General features: G+C 39.0%; 1 protein-coding gene across 3 annotated transcripts; it reads left to right on the top strand.

Annotated features, from left to right (window-relative positions):
* Positions 1-356: 356 nt before the first annotated feature.
* On the top strand, positions 357-16,680 carry pabpn1 (poly(A) binding protein, nuclear 1). 3 transcript variants are annotated; one of them, XM_022683906.2, is made up of 7 exons: positions 357-848; positions 5,215-5,323; positions 5,790-5,857; positions 6,719-6,825; positions 11,956-12,043; positions 12,373-12,527; positions 15,896-16,680. In XM_022683906.2, exons 1-7 carry the CDS (start codon positions 714-716, stop codon positions 16,089-16,091), a joined length of 858 nt encoding a protein of 285 aa, XP_022539627.2. In that variant the 5' UTR covers positions 357-713; the 3' UTR covers positions 16,092-16,680. The 3 variants fall into 3 exon arrangements, with proteins under 3 accessions (XP_022539627.2, XP_049341422.1, XP_049341423.1); XM_049485465.1 differs by lacking the exon at positions 15,896-16,680 and adding an exon at positions 14,766-14,891 and having other exon boundaries at positions 359-848; XM_049485466.1 differs by lacking the exon at positions 357-848 and adding an exon at positions 1,839-1,966.
* Positions 16,681-17,051: the final 371 nt, after the last annotated feature.

The following is a 17,051-nucleotide window of genomic DNA, read 5'->3' as shown; positions in this document are numbered from 1 at the left end:
TAATATTGTTTTTCCACGAAATACAGGTATTCTATATCTAGTACCTTGAATGTCACGTCTTTACCATATTATTGTTATTGTTATTATTATTGTTGTAGGTTATCTGATAGTTATAAAAATCGTAAACGCTGTGCCACGCAGCAGCTGCTGAACGCTCCCCCCTTCCTCAACAGTGTGATCCATGACTGACACGCCTTAGTCCAATCAGATCCTGCATTGTAAAACTGATACGGCCTGAGCACAGTCGCGCAGCCAATAGAAGCTCGGCATATGCGACGGGGGCGGGTCCGGGCCGCGGAGTGGACCAATAGGCGTGGGAGTTCGTGGCTGCAGTGAGTGTAGTCCCCGCCCATGGCTGGCATTAGTGTTCTGGAAGACGCGGCGCAGCGAATAAAACACACGAGGCTTTCTGAACATGTTGATGTGAAATAAGAGGAATTGTTTTAGTGTTATTTTATATTACGGGGGGGTTTAAACCGGTTTACGCAGCTGTTGCTCCTGCGCGTGAGGGAGGCTTACAAGAAAACGGTGTGAGATTTTTGAAGGCCTTTATTCCTCTTTAGCTAACCCCCTCCGTTGTGTGAGTGAGTGTGTGTGTGAGAGGATTTTTTTTTGCCCCTCCTGCCCCACTATCTGCCCCCCCAAGGGGTGAGTCGGGCCCTTACCGCACAACCACGAGGCGAGGAGGAGTGGAGCAGCGGGAACCGGGCAGCATGGCTGAGTTTGGGAACGGGCTGGCGGATGAATCGCTGCTGGACTCGGACCCCGGGCATCCGGAGTTGGAAGACCCGGGCGTGGGCGATGAGGAGCCAGGGCTGGAGGAGGGAGAGGCCGCTATTGAAGACCCGGTGAGTGGCGGGCGGGTGTGGGTGGGTAGTAGTGAAGCTACTTGCTAGCGCTAGCTAGGTTAGGTCGGGGAGGACGGGGGTTATGGCAGTGTGCTCGGTCGGTCGGTTAGCTGGCTAACATACTAGCCTAGTTAATCCCGTCGGCTGAGCGTGTTTGATACACTGTGTGTTTGTTGTGGTGGATTAGCTACGGTAAAACTATTTTTGGCGGAGTGTGGTGTGTTTAAAGTTTGATTTTATGATGTTTTTTTTCTTTTTTCTTGTCGCCATTCCGGCTCCCAGCCCGCGGTTTGGCGCGTAGCTGCTGCCCAGCCGCCATTTTGGCGCAAAGCGTTGTAGTTTCTGGCTCTGCTGGAGGAGGGGGGCAGAGAGACAGACCGACACAGAGAAAATGTGTGTGTGTGTGTGTGTGTGTGTGTGTGTGTGTGTGTGTGTGTGTGTGTGTGTGTGTGTGTGTGTGTGAGAGGGAGAGACAGACACAGAAATTCCTTTTTCTTTTTTTATTTATATATTTTAGCCACAATTGGATGACCACCAGTTCAACAGATAGAAAGCTATTATCAGTTAAACACAGGCCTGCTGTTTGACGTATTGTCAAACAGCAGAAACAGGTAGTTTAGCTGTAAGTCTATAATCTATAGTGTAAAGATCCCGTCACACTCCCTCACATCCATCAAACTTTAGCTTTGCCATATAGGTTTTATATAACATGTATAATTTCCCTATAGGTTTTATATATAAAACACAAAAAGTCCAGCTTTCTTCTGTTAAAATAAACGGTCGAAATAATACTGGTAAGCTGGCATTTTCCTCCTTTTCTGGCAGAGGTAGAGAGAGTCAGAAAGAGATATTGTATGTGAGAGAAATGAGTGTGAGAGAGACAGAAAGTGTGTGTGTGTGTGTGTGAGAGAGAGAGACAGATAGAGAGAGAGAGTGTGCGTGAGAGAGAGGGAGAGAGAGTGGGAAAAAAAAACACCGAGCAGAAAAAAATCCGAAACGGAGATGCGAGAGAGACGGTGGGGGGGCGAGGGGAGGACACGGGCCGCCATTACCGCTGCCGTGGGAGCCTGTCTGCAGATTTTAAGGCGAAAAAAAATCCGAATTAAAGACAGAGCACGGTAAACACGACGCCTCTTTTTTACCATATATAAAAACGCATCAGCCCGCAGCACCGAGCCGCAGCCTGGCCGCCATAATAAAGCGCTGACTGCGGGGTTTAGCTGCGGACCGAGGCGAAGAAACGGACGATGTTCGTGTAGATTTTATTAAAAAGGGGGAGGAAAGGGGGAGAGGCGCGGCTGCGCATTTGTCGGGTTTAAACCTAACTAGAGAGTTAGCGAGTTAGCTAACCAACGCTACGTAGTTAAAAAGACCCGTTTGGGTTTTATAATAACGGTCAGGCTAGCTGCTAACTAGCTAGTGGCTAGCGTGGTTTTAGCTGAAGTTAGCTAACCTTGCTAACGCTAACTAGCGTTTAGCTCGGATTCTGTTGATTTTCTGCCGGCGAGTCCGACAGCGAGCTCCCGCGATCAGTCCGCGGGTCGTTTCTACTCCTTGTGTCTGATAATTATTATAATCTGATTATTTGTGTTGTTCCAGAAGTGTTTAAAGGGTTAAATCGCGGTGTTTTTGATGGCTAATGCAGGACGACCCGTTTCTTTGTTTGCGTCTCTTGTGCATCTCGGGTGGTAACGACTGTCTTGTAGGTTAATAAATATAGGTGCATAGAGGTTTTTGTCTTTGTTTTAATTGAGATTTTATCTGTGAGCGGTTCGTTTTTAGAGAGGTGTGTGTCTCCATGTAGAACCTCCGCTATAGCTCGTTTCACGCGAGGCGCTGACTCGCTCACACACAGCTAACCTACACATGTGCTGTCTGTTCCCACACCAGCACACAGACTCCACCGTGTGATAAACGACGGTTAAGACTCGGTTATTAGTGATGGATCAGTGTTTTAAATGAGAAAATGCGATTAATAAACCGCGGCCTGTGTGGGTTTGATGGTGATGTATGCTGGCAGAGGCTCTGGGATGATGCTGCTGCTGCTGTGCTGTCCTAGGATGGAGCATGGTCGGATCCTGCTGCCCTGCAATGCAGCACTGCCACAAGAGCATCACGCCCTGGATCAGCCCTCAGCATCCACACAGCCGCACACCCGCCTGAACACAGCCCTGTGTTACACATTAACCACTGATCAATCCGTTCTAACACCGGCGATTACCGCAGGAGAGAAATCTTACCGCTAGAATTAATTTGCTTTAGCATGCACTGTTTTCATTAGGACTAGTGTGAAGGCATGCCTCGTATTTAATCTAAAATTTGATTTGCTTAAGTGCTATCCATTACTAGCGAATGAGTATATTGGCTTGCATTTCTTTTAGGGTTGTTTTGGCTCTTTTTATTTTAATGACAATATAAAACCAGCAGCCAAAATTAATTTTCTTAACAACTGTTACAAAATTGTATAAATTTCTACATTTCTGTTGTTCGATTGTTGTTTATTTTTAACTTAAATATGGGAGAACTGCTCCAATTTTAAGTTAAAATGCTTCTCACACTAGTACATATTCGAATTTAAGTGTTGATATTTGAAGACTTGTGTTTTTTATATATATACACATAAAAGTAAATAGTTTTTACAGAAGAATATAGTTTCTTGCTATTTGTTTGCACCTAAAAAAAATTGCTGAACAATAGTAAATGTTTGGCTAAAGGCTGAATATCGAACACAATTTTCACAATATTTTAGATTTATGTCATGGTTTGGTATTCATTTTTCAGTCTTATAATTTAGTTGGCCAAAATTTGAATTTGAAAATCTTAATTATTTCCATAAAAAGGTACTGTTTAAAAGTCCTGTTTAAAATGTAATTTATGTAATTCTTTAGAAGTAAGAAAAAAAGCTCTTTCTGATATTAAATGCACTTGAAGTGAAGGGCTGCATTTTAAACGATATGACAGTAACATATTTTGTGTTGTATTAGATCTTAGCAATATATTGGAATGTTATTGTGTTGTGATAAATTATCTTATTATATCCACAATATGCTTAAATAAACATATTGAAGTCTTTATCAGTCCATGCAAGTACTCTTACTCAACTGTACAGTGAAAAAAAATCAATCACTTAACTGTACATAAAAAAATATTTGAATGAGAATCTGCCGCTGTTGGTGCATTTTATTAGCCTGTCAAATACTTGTCTGTGAAAATATCAGTATATGTATATCAGCTCTATCAGTGTGGGATTACATACTGCAAGAGCAGTTGTTGTACTGTTTATATCGATACTGGAATTATATTGGTACTTGTTACTTATATTCTTATTGTTATAACTTCCAATTCTACAAGGATCTTATAATTTGACCTTTGGGTTAAAGTTTGGAATGGCCTATAGTGCTGAAGTAATTCTAGTGTTACGTTAACACCACATTGTGTGTGTGTCTGTGTGTGTGTGTGTGTGTGTGTGTGTGTGAGAGAGAGTGAATATCAAATTTGTTATTGCATATGTCAGAACAGGAACGTTTACCTAAAGTGGCAACTTATTTGTAGTAATGTTTTGTTGCAAGAATTATTGGACATTTTTGTCAGTTTGTACATCACCGCTGGGGAGACTGATTAATATTCATGGTCTGTTTAGTATTTAAAGGCATTTAAATGCTGAATTATCGGTCAACACTGCTTCATTATTTTAATTTGGAACTGCTGGTGAATCTGGTGAGTCTGTTTATTCAGACCATGAAAAATAACATTACATATGATTAAAAGTGTCTATATAATAAATGATATATTATAATACATGTGTATATCGTCGCTGTCCAATGAAAAACACTTATCTCCAAAACAGCAACTTTACAGGGGAGGGAAAAAAACTTGTAAACTTTCAATGGAAGTCAATGTATAAGAGTTTATTTCAGGTAATTTTGAAGAGTTTCTATTGGTCCGTTCATCAAGAAATTTTGACACAGTGTAAAAGACAGTTTGTCTGTTCAAATTATGTACTAAACTGAAAATCGACAAAAATGGAGATAAGTGTTTTTCATAGGACAGCGACGATATAATAAATAATAAATAGCTTTAATTATATTTCGTCTCTGTGTCTAGCATGAATATTGCACACAGTGACAGTCCTCAATAAAAAAATGGGGTATTCAAAACCATAATTCTATGTAGTTCCATTCTGTTTAATTTAATGTATGTTTTAAAGCTGTGAGTTTGTACTAAAAGACTATTCAGATCTCAGTCATCAGACAAAAAAATCTGATTAATAAATCATAATAATAATAATTAAAGCAAAAAAAAAAATCATGACAACAATAAAATGCAAACCATCTAAAATTTACATTTTCCTTTTAAAAATCCACAGGAACTGGAGGCCATTAAAGCCCGAGTGAGAGAGATGGAGGAGGAAGCGGAGAAACTGAAGGAGCTTCAGAACGAGGTGGAGAAACAGATGAACCTCAGTCCTCCACCTGGTGAGAAAGAGGGAGTGTGGTCTTTTGGGGGTGTGTGGAGGAGGGCTAACGGGGTGGGGTGGGGTGGGGTGGGGTGGGGTGGGGTGGGGGGATGAAGAGCACACTGCGCATTAACATTGCTGACAAATAGGACTGCGTTAGAGCATGCAGAGTGTAAAATCAATGGGGTCAGCTAAGATTTATGACCGCACAAGAAAGTAACCTAGATTTGGTTAAGAAAGGGGAAGAAAGCTAGGAGGGGGAAAAAGTCAATTCTTTTTTAAGGGATTTGTCCACTACATAGGGCCAAAATGTTAAACCCTGTGGTATAAAAGATTGTACACTTGTATCAGTGCCTGCTAAAAATATATTAAAAAGTTTAGTTTTTATATTCAATTAAATATTACATGTATACAATTTTTTTGACTGTCTGTTTAAAATCAGTAGGTTTTAGAGGGATAATTTTTTCCCATTTCTTTTTCTCTAGCTGGTCCTGTCATCATGTCCATTGAAGAGAAGATGGAAGCAGACGGAAGATCCATTTACGTTGGAAATGTACGCAGAAGTATTTAGTTTACCATTCCAGATGTAAAATAATTGCTCAGTTAATTGGATTAGACTTGATTTATAACATATTGTTTACTGCAGTGACCCCTTACACCATAGACAGTTGAACCATTCAATTGTGTGTTAATGCAGTTTAAATGTTTGCTTATTGGTAGAAATTAGTTGCTATTCTGATTTGAAAGGTGTGAATGAGGTCCAGAAACATGAAGTAAAGCGTCATCATAACATTATTTTACATTATTATACATTATATAATGTTATGATGAGGCTTTATGGGTCTAATTGATACTTTCTCATAAAATATTTGTGTAAATACAAATAGTTCATATATGACGCTTAATAGTCATGTGATGAATATCAAGAGCGCTGTGTTAATTTGGTTCTCCTAATTAATTACAGATTCTCCAGTTGTGTTAAATTTTAAGGGATTTGTATTCTGTATAGTTCGGTTGGTTTGGGTTTTTTGTGTTTCTAAGCAACGGTGCTTCAAGGACACTTGCTGCTGACTGTCTGTTTCTTTATTTGTAACTGATATTTGTGCTTTTATTTGGCATTTTCTCTAAAAGTGACCGTAAATAACCATGTTGCTATTTTTAAACTGTTTCCTTTAAAACAAACACTTTAAAAAAAAGACAAGTAAAGAAATCTGAACCTTAAATGTTGTAGTACATAAAAAAAAACACACACACACAAAACCAATCAATCCATATTTTCATTTTGGTAACACACATTCGTCTATTAGAATTAAGTGTAAGGTTTTGTGGTATCAAACAGGATCTAAAACAATGAGGCCAAGACCTGTGTATGTCAGTTTGAGTAAACTACTTCCCCCCCCCCTCTTTCTGTTAGGTGGATTATGGTGCAACAGCAGAAGAGTTGGAGGCTCACTTTCATGGCTGTGGTTCTGTCAATAGAGTCACTATCTTGTGTGACAAGTTCACAGGACACCCCAAAGGGTAATTTGCGCACACACTTCAAATTTCAGGACCTTGGTGTTTTAGTTATTTAGTTTAGGACTCAGTCTGGCCCAGATAAAAATAAATAATTAAAGCAGATTTACTTTAAATGATAGGAAAATGCTTCCACTTCACCCAGCAGTGAAACATTAACTTGTGTTTAAAATGGCTTTTTGTAACATTATTCATCTGCGCTATGTAAGAATAGTTTAAAAACTGTAAGAGCAGAGAGATAATTTGACCATACTGTAGCTATAGTTACATGCAGCCTAATGACCCATTAGATAAATTGTATTAGCCAGATTACTATGTAGTTTATCCATCGGTTTAGACTAGTAGAGTTAAGGCTGTTCCAAATGCAGGTTCTGTCTGGTTGAATGAGGTGGATAATCTTAAATAGTCTTATAAAGGAGTGATTGTTCTAATTCTTATTGCTGTTTTGGCTCAAGATATTATCTCTTTTAATATGACCCTTCTAGTAGGCTCATTTGTGTACTTTGCCAGGCTGCCATTGTAAATAAGTAGTTGTTCTTAATTCTGTGCCTGGATAAATAATGGTTAAATAAAACAAACTTTCATCCAGAGGTTTAGTGCCTTTAGCAGAGGGACTGGCATCCAGGTCATGTGCTTCAGATTGTTGCTATTAAAAAAAGATCAATATGAACTGAAACCTGGCAACATGCTGCTGTCCCTCTTGCTCTAACTGGACTCTTGCATGATGCTTTTGGTTATAAATGTGTACACTAAGTAGTGCTTAGTTTAGGTCCCCATAAAATCCAGCCTGACACTACCCAAGGCTGTGCACGCTCTGTTCAAGCCCTAAGCGCCCCATAAACTGTCATTATGAGCCTGATGTATACCTACCTATTTAGAACTGACCTTTTTAACTATAATTCTGAGTTGTTTTAATGGCCAAAATTGTGGAAACATGGAAACAGGCCTTTTATTATTAATAACAGAACTCCATAATGTAATGCGGACAAGTGAAGGAGCTTATATGCATGTACTGTGCAGGCCAGTGCTGCATGATAATAACATTTTTAAACTTTTTTCAATCAGTGTGATTTGTTACTTTGCTACGTTGTGATTAACACACTAAAGCTTTTAAAAAGTAGGTGTACATCAGATCTTTTTCTTGAGCATAAAGGACGTAGTGGAAAATCTCTTGGTGGCTATATTAAATGTGTTAGAACTTAAAGATTTAGAAAATATGGTCATTGATTTTGGTCAGTTTGTAATAGTTGAGGCTATTCCAATATTGTGAACTACACGAGATGCAGTTAAACAGCACCTGTAAAGATTTTTTTAGTGACATGCACTGACAATCTTAGCAATAAACACTAAACACAGTTGCAGTATGCATACAACATTAAGTATACATACATCATTAATGTGTCCATCTCATACTGTATTTTTACTGTATAATACTTTAATAATTTACTACATTAATTTGTACAGACCAAGAATTTTGCGGTTGAGATCAATGCTCTATTCAACACTATTCAACAGTAAGCAGCTCTGGATGGGAAGCTGCTGTAAATATATTAACCAAGGCACCCTGAACCTGACCGCAGTTAATATTGGGTCATTTTCTTTAGAAAGCCTCTTTAACTCTTAGCTATTGGTTTTGTTACTTGTGCCAAGCTATGTGTCTGGCTGGGTGCTGCATGTTTAAAAGTACTGTCCCGACTCTTAGACTGGGGAAAATCTTTTACACTATACAAGTCATTAGCAGGGTTTCCGTTTAGACAATTTGCAAATGTTCTGTGCAGTTATAAATTTTGAATGAGCTGTTGAGTAAAAGTGTCTTTGGAACAATCAAAGTGCAGAGATTCAACTCAATATTTACAGACATTGGTAATCTTTGTGACTGTTTGTGGCGCTTAGAGATTCCGGGATGTGCACCATACATTGTGAGCGAAAACGTATCAGAACACCTAAAGGAGCAGTGCAGAGCCATTTTTCAGAATGTATAAAGCAGCGTTTGATGTCATTATTAGACCATGCATATGGCTTAGTGCTGGGCGATATAACGATATCGATTTGTTTCGCGATAATTTTTCCCTCGATGACGATGATAAGCCTGTGCAATAGAATTCGATAAACATTCATTTCCATTTCCGTCTAAGTGGCGCGGCAAACAACGAAAACACAACGTGTAATCAATCCAGAAGACGCTGGAGCAAATTAATAAATAGTTAAGAAAATTGTAATAGTTATTCTCATGCATGCAACAAAAAACCCTAAAGAATAGTGGAGTATGGCCCGACACACGCAAACAACCATAGTGTTTGTACTTTGGGAATAAACGGCCGCACTGTTCAGCACGTTTTAAATAAATTTTAAGTAAATTTTAAGCACTAAATGTAATTAATTCAATTTATATTAGGACCTCGGGGCAGGTGCTGCAAAAATGTGTATGTGGGGCGCGGATTAAAGGAAGAGGTTTTTTTGCGGAGCGGTAACAGGACAAAAACACCTTAAGAATGATGTCTAAATGACTTTCCTCTAATCTAATATAATTTAACATGGTTTAAGGATATAAAATAATTTCTAAACAAACGAACTTTTTAATATTGAGCTTATGGCCCAAGTGCAAAAACACAAAATCATTTATCATTTAGATTATCTGCCTGAACGCGAGCCCGAACCCGAGCTTGAACGCCAGCCTGACTCAGGCGCTGCATGAACTCGGGCCGGTCGAGAACACCGCTTTCCTCTCAGATTAGGCGGAAGAAAATGGTCTTTTTTTTAATGTAACAAATCACACTGTGATTTTTGTGATATTTCCCCAATTACAGCTCAGCTGCGCGTTTAAAGCTCAACGCATGAATTAATCGGTGCGCTGTGCGCCGCGCGTGCTCGCGGGGGATTTGACGCGTCTGTCAAGCAAGTTAATGGACCGTTTTGGGGGCAGAGATTAAGAAGTACAGCAGGTACATCTCAGATTTGTAGTTTAATGCTCTACTAAATTACTGGCTTTAAAACTGGCTCATGATATGGTCGGTTCTGGCTGGATTTTTTCCTGCCTACAGGCTGCATTTGACGGAAAGCAGCTCCTCAGTCAGACAACAGTGTCAGCATACAAATCGTGTGCGTTTCCTACAGGACAAACCATTTAAAAGTGCAGATAAACTCATTAAAAAATCACACAGTGTCTGTCTGGCTTAAAATACTTTTAATAAGGTACAGCTTTTAAATTAATAAATCAACATTCATTAAAAATCCGTGAGAAGTTCTGTATGCTAAATGACAAGCTAAGCTAATAAGCTAATAACATTTAATAATAACAGAAAAATAGATATGAATTTGGAAAATAACCAACTAAAGTGAGCTCAAAATACAATAATAAATATAATCTAACGAATTTCAAAATATAAATTAGAAATATTGAACTTCAATATTAAATTCAACTTCAACTACAAAAAACGCAAGGACCGATAGAACATAACGAACAGAAAAAAATAAATTTGAAATTGGAAAAAAAGTTCAAAATGCTAAAAGAAATAAAACCTAACGAATTTCAGAATATAAAATCTAAATATTGCACTGCAGCAGTACAAAAGCCTAAGTGCTTAAACAAACAAACCAAAAAACAGCCTATCACAAATCATTTTTTGAGCCCGACCCAGCTGAGGAAAAGGTGGGAAATCTTTTTTTTTCCGGCTGGGTCTTGGAAAACTTTGTGGTGAATTAAAGGGGCCGAGTTGCAATTTTTGTTTTACTTTAATCAGTTTTTAATCCGTCTTTTTAAAAACAAATATTCCAATATTGGCTGCCAATCAGTGCCCAATATTCTGAGCTCAAAAAACGCTATTCGGGCCAGCCCTACTAATCTAATATAATTTAACATGGTTTAAGAATATAAAATAATTTCTAAACAAACGAAATATTTAATATTGAGCTTATAGCCCAAGTTTTTTTTTCAGTCATGGAAAATTGGAAAAAATTGGAAAAAAGCCCGAGTTCATGCAGCGCCTGAGTCAGGCTGACGTTCAAGCTCGGGTTCTGGCTCGCGTTCATGATTAATTTGTTTTTTTTAAAAACTAATATTGGAATATTCGCTACCAATTACTGCCAAATATCCGGAGCTCAAAAAATGCTATTCGGGCCAGCCCTAATAATTATGGAGATACAGAAAAAAATATTGTGATAAAACTTCCATCACTCCCTTATTCTCTCACTAATAAAAACAAACCTTTAAGTGTGACACAAAGTGATTTGATTTATATCGTGATACATATCGATATCGACTGATATGGAAAACTATATCGTGATAAGATTTTTTCCCATATCGCCCAGCTCTAATATGGCTAGTTATTTCCAGTTTAAAAAACTGTTATTATTTTTACACAAATTGTTAAAATGGCCAAAACTTAGAAGGCAAAACAAAGTAGAACAATTTAACAGATCTCGAACATACCTGTAGTTAAGGAAATCGAGGATAAATCATATGGTTTTACTAAATGTAAACACATTAAAGGCAATCAAAGCTCAATCGTTTATGTCTAAACATAATACATCATGTATGTAAATGCTGCAGGATAGTTCTTTTTTTCCACTGCTGCAACAGTAATGATCCCTCTGTTTGATTTTTAAACTTCAGAAAACTAGTTTAAATCTCCCTCACAATTTAATGAGCAGTTGGGCAGCCTGACTGCTTTATTGTGTTACAAATACAATATAGATACAGAGGGTGGGCACATACTCATCCAGTATTCTTAATGAGATGACTGATGTCAAACAATTTTACACAAAGTACACAAAATGTGACCTTTATGCATTAGAGCTCCTTTAGCCAACCAGTCTTTATATATGGGATTAATGAGCCAGTCGTTTACAGACAGCGTGGACATCACCCGTCTGTATAAGCAGCAGTGACATTTGACGACACCTGGATGGGCCCTAAAATGAGCTGCTGGTGAAGAAGTGCTGCAGGCTGGGCATGCCACTTGTCAATGATTCAGATCTCATCTGTTGGTGTCCCCCTACTAAAGTACTAAAGCAGCTGGCCAGGTGTAAGCTAATATCCTGGGCCATTTTTCTATGTTTATTTTTTTTTTTCATTTATACACTTGTTGCGCTGCATCTGTCTGTTTTCTTAAATTACTTTCCCCATTCACATTTTAGGTTTGCGTATATAGAGTTTGCAGACAAGGAGTCTGTTAGGACAGCCATGGCACTGGACGAGTCCTTATTCCGAGGCAGGCAGATAAAGGTGAATATTGAAACAAAAATAAGTTTTAATGGGAAATGCTTGGGAATATCTATACACAACTAAACTAGTATAGAACTTGGCAGTATAAATATTGCATTTAACACTTGAGGCACAGGTGTATTCTTTAATTAAGTTATACCATGATGTTGGAGTTTTGTGATTTTTAAATTGCAGTCATTTATTACATGGTATTTACAGTAAGGTTCTAATTTGCTACTTGTTTATCTGAATGTCCACTGTCCATACTCTGTGTCTATAAACAGTATTGTTTATTTTATATATTTTGTTCATACTTGAGTAAGTTGTCTTAAATGTTTGTTACATTAAAGGTTGGGGCCAAGAGAACAAATCGGCCCGGAATCAGCACCACAGACCGCGGGTTCCCACGGGCCCGCTTCCGCTCACGCGGGGGAAACTTCTCCTCATCTCGGGCTCGGTATTACAGCGGCTACACGCCCCCTAGAGGCAGAGGACGGGCCTTCAGGTGAGTGCTGTAGTGCACCACACTTACCAGCACATTTGTCCTACATTTTAACACACAGACCAACGAAGCAGGAAATTGAACAGGCCAGGTTAATGAAGGGTCAGCATATCTTTATCCTCCTCAAGTACATTAGAGGTCCCAAACCATCTTTAGAAGTTGAAGACTTGTAGTTTAACCAATTGGTTTTATTAAGCATCTGTTTATGGTGTGGAATATTTGAGACGAACATGGGTGTTTTTATATTAACTTAACACACAATATAAATACCCTTCTCTTGTATCTACACCTTTCTGGTGTACAGTCAGAGACTGTAGCCATTCTGTGACCGTGCAGTTTGTCTCAGCTCTCCTCTTACTATTAATCAGGTTCTGACTACAGAGCTGCTTGTGTCTGGTTATTTTGGGGTGCTGGACCCGTTGGTATATCAGTGACAATGTGTGTAAAACCCCAGTAACACGACAGTGCCAGATACACTTGTACCAGTGTCACATACTGCCATTAAGTCTAAAGTGATCCACCACCCTAATAGTTTTTAATTGAGTGCTGATTGTTACTGGCCTATCAAAGCTCAAACTATGAATGGGGTAATGTCTAGCACCTGTAAACAGAGGTGTTAGTCTCTCATTAGTGTTGTTTTGAGGCAGTTATTTATACTTTTAATCTAGGCTTAAATACATTTCTTGGTTAGTTCAAATTGGGACCGCATATGGACAGACCTGCATGTTTGGTAGAGCTGCTATTATTTTCCAGTTACTAAAACAAAGCATTTCCCATCCTGCATGAATGCTTGCAATAATTTCACTCATCAAAACACCTGCGTTTGATTGGCATGCTTAAATTTTCCCTAAAAGCCTTACTTGTTCATTTTGATTTGCTGAGTGATGTTACTTTGGCAAGATTTGGTAAATTAGTTCTAAAGACTCAGACTACAGTGTGGAGTCCATGCTTTCTGTTCATGGTTTCGTCTTTAGTAAATTTTTAGTTCTTTTCCTTTCTTAATTAGTCCTTCATGTATAGTTGGACTTGTAGCTGTGCTGGTTGATCTAAGCTGATGCTTATTTGCTGAAATTCGGCAATGCACAGATGCAATTTTTGTTTTCTAATACTGATGTGGAGTCTCTGTCCGATAATAGCCACATGTTAAAGCAGTAATATTGGATTAAGATTTTATTTTCATGTGTCTGTAAAATATCTGCTGTGGTCAATAATCCCCTTGTTGGTGTATCTGTAGTTGCTAAAATAGTATTGTTAGTTTTGTCGTAGTGTTATTAGTATAGAATGATGCATGTAGATTCTGGTGCAGAAAGTCTGACTTTGACTGATCAGAATGGCTCATTACTGGAGGTGACACAGCATTAGGAGTTTTTTCACATGCCACCTTCTGGCCAAACTATATATTGCAGATTTTAAAAGGAAGCAATAAGTCATGCCTGTAAAGGCCTTTTGTAATAGCACATCTTTTTGTTTGTTAGATCCTGTACTGTTTCCAAGATATTTACAGAATTTAAGTACAGCTAGCTTTCACTTCCAGAATGGAGGGTTCATTCCTGCAGCCTGATATTGACTTCAGTATCTAACCACTTTCATATTCTAAGCTGTGCCTTTATCAGCACACGCTGGGTTGGGGTGGGGTAGATTTATTTGTTTTATTTTTGTATAGGGTGGGGGTGTGACTGTTAAACTGTGTTTAGTAAGTTTATGGCTGCTTGAATGGGTGTTCCTGCATTTGTATGTGTGATCTGTGGCCAAGTCCTTCTGTGGAGACTGCTTATCAATGGGATGTATGAGAGTGAATGTCTGTGCCTGTGATTATATACATGTGTGTGTGTATTTTGGGGGACAGCTTGACCCCAGATCTCTCCCTTACAGTGACCACAGGAGGCGCCCTTACAGAGAGAGATAAAGAGGGAGAGAGGATGCCTTCACTGTCCCCAAACACATTTTAACACCTTTTTATTTTTTTATTACTTACATTTTACTTTGAGCTTCCCCTTTTGTTAAATTTAAACCAAAAATTCGGAATATTATTCAGTAAGAGATGGTATACATCACTATAAATGGTAATATTGTATACCGAAAACATATGGCTTTTATTTTTTTTCTCATTTGTTTACCTCAGCCCTGTAGGTACACACAAACACACACACTATAATTTATTAAATAAAAGAGAAAAAGAAATTGGTGTCCATCTTCAACGGGAAAAAAAAAACTCACCCTCTTTTTCTCTCTCTTTTCCAGGGGCCGAGGGCGATCAACATCGTGGTATTCCCCTTACTAATACCCCACACCCACCATCCCCACCCCACCCCTCCATTTTCCCCTTACTGTCACCCCTCCTGTCCCTAGACAAAAAAAAAAGAAAAAGCACCCCTCTCAATAAAAGAAGAAAAAAAGAAGAAAAAAAGACAAAAAAGAAAAAAAGAGAGAGAGAAAAAAAAGAGAGAAAAGAGCATCTCCTGGACAGACAGACTGACTGGCCTCAGTGTGCGATTGTGTGTGCGCGTGCGTGTGCGGAGGTGTTGCAGTCACCCTGGTAAGGTACAGAAACGGTCCGTGTGGGGGAGAATTTGGTGGCATTTTTTTTTCATGTGCTCAAAATTGGAGAAGATGATGTTATCTCAGGCTGCAGATGTGTCTCCTTTGTCTGGCTGTGAGTTCTTCACACCGAGGAAAAGAAAAAGAAAAAAAGAGAGAAACCACACAGCCCACTCAATGTTCCCTAACACAAATGAAAACATAGATTATTATTATTATTATTATTATGTTACTTTCTTTTTCTAAATGTACTGTGACTGTGTGAATTCCTATAGCAAGAATGTTGTTGTTTTAGTTTTTAAGTTGTGGTATTGGAGGTTCATACTCCTTTTGTTTCTTCTGTGCGCTTTTGGAACGTTGACGCTCACCCCATCCTCACGTTTTTGCACTCATCACCCTTCTCTCATTTCTTCTTTTCTTGCTTTTATAGCCCTTGCTCACCTGCGTTCTGCATCCTCCATCACAGACGGTGGCTAATAGTTCAGAGTTTGAGTCACTTGTTTATTATAATTTTTCTTAATACTATTCTTAATATTTTCTTTCTTCAATAGCATCCTCAGGCATGACCGGATTGTTTTCTAGTTTTTATTATATGTTTCTTTTCCTTTTAAAAAAATCCCTACATTGTCCTACCTTCTGATTCCTTTTAAAACCATCCTCTAGCTCTCTTGCTCTCACTTCTCTCTTTCTCTCTCTCTCTCTCTCTCTCTCTCTCTCTCTCTCTCTCTCTCTCTCTCTCTCTCTCTCTCTCTCTCTATTTCTCTCTCTTTCTATATATCTTTCTTTCTCTCTCTATCTCTCTGTGTGTACTAGACCACTTCTTGTCGTTTCAGGTTTCAGGACCAGTGGAGGCTGACCACCCCTCCCCCTGTGGCCGCAGCACCCCCTACTGTCTCGGCGGCGTCTCTATCTCTCTCTGCTCCCGCCATACACACTCACCCCATCCTGTCCGTGTGGGGTGGTGGGGGAGGGGGGCAGGGTGACCACCGGCCCACTGCTGGTGGCATTTACTACAGTAACAAGCGCTGAAGCTTTAACACACGCCCCCCTACACACACACATACACCAGTACACACACACACACCACATAGGCTGACATGCATCAGGCCGACACACACACACTATATGCACACACATCCACCACATATTTATATAGTGAGAGCTAAGCCACGATAGCAGCAGCTGGTTACCTTGGCGAGGGAAGTGATCAAGGCAGGAGCAGAGAGGGGTTTATTAAAGGGGGGAAGAACAAAACATTTAGGGCCCAAAATTGCCAGCGCACCGTGCAGCTCGGCACGATTCGAGGACTAATGCGCGGGGCCACAGGAATCTGCTGTTTAAAGAAGGAAGGGTGCAGAGCTTTTATTGGTCAGGAGGGGCAGGCAGGGCAGGGCAGGGTGGAGGGTGGTGTTGGGAGATTTGTGTGGAGAGGGATTTTTTTTTTTTTTTTTTTTTTTTCCTTTTTTATTTTAATTTTTTTTCTTTTGGGCTTTTTTTTTTTTCTTTTTTGAGATGGGGAGTGGGTTTGGAAAAAAAAAATGTTTTTGCTTTTTTATTTTTATTTTTAACCCATAAGTCTGTAATTAGAAAAAAAAATAATAAAGACATTGTAAAAATAGACCTGCCTTTGATATGCTTTTTTTATTCTGGGCAAGACGTTTCTTATACAAACATAATCGTCCCAGCTCTAATACTTTAAAGGGAAACACCTGTACATACACCTACTCATTCATGTCATTTATCCTGTACAGAAAATATTTAAAGGGAACTCTGATTTGTTTTTCAGTACACAGACCTAAAAGACTGACAGTTAGCTTTACTGGGTGGGCAAATGTTTGCAGGATGTGTCTCATTTTTCATTGTTTTTAGGACATAAAAACAAACTTTTGCTTGCTGTTTAAAAATTAAACTATTTGCTGTCAGATATTTCAACCAGCACAATGTTTTCTGTGGTGTGTCCACTGAAATTCACTTATGACTGCATAAATA

This window comes from Astyanax mexicanus, chromosome 1 (genome assembly GCF_023375975.1).
Source record: "Astyanax mexicanus isolate ESR-SI-001 chromosome 1, AstMex3_surface, whole genome shotgun sequence".
Lineage (NCBI taxonomy): Eukaryota > Metazoa > Chordata > Actinopteri > Characiformes > Acestrorhamphidae > Astyanax > Astyanax mexicanus.
Note: the sequence above shows the minus strand (reverse complement) of the source record. Positions and strands in the feature narration are given on the sequence as shown.

Bases quoted from the DNA above. Each gene is read 5' to 3' on its own strand.
- pabpn1 (XM_022683906.2), top strand. From the start codon at position 714: ATGGCTGAGTTTGGGAACGGGCTGGCGGATGAATCGCTGCTGGACTCG. The intron at 849-5,214 runs GTGAGTGGCGGG...AAAAATCCACAG, and splicing joins AGGCCGCTATTGAAGACCCG to GAACTGGAGGCCATTAAAGC. The intron at 5,858-6,718 runs GTACGCAGAAGT...TCTTTCTGTTAG, and splicing joins GATCCATTTACGTTGGAAAT to GTGGATTATGGTGCAACAGC.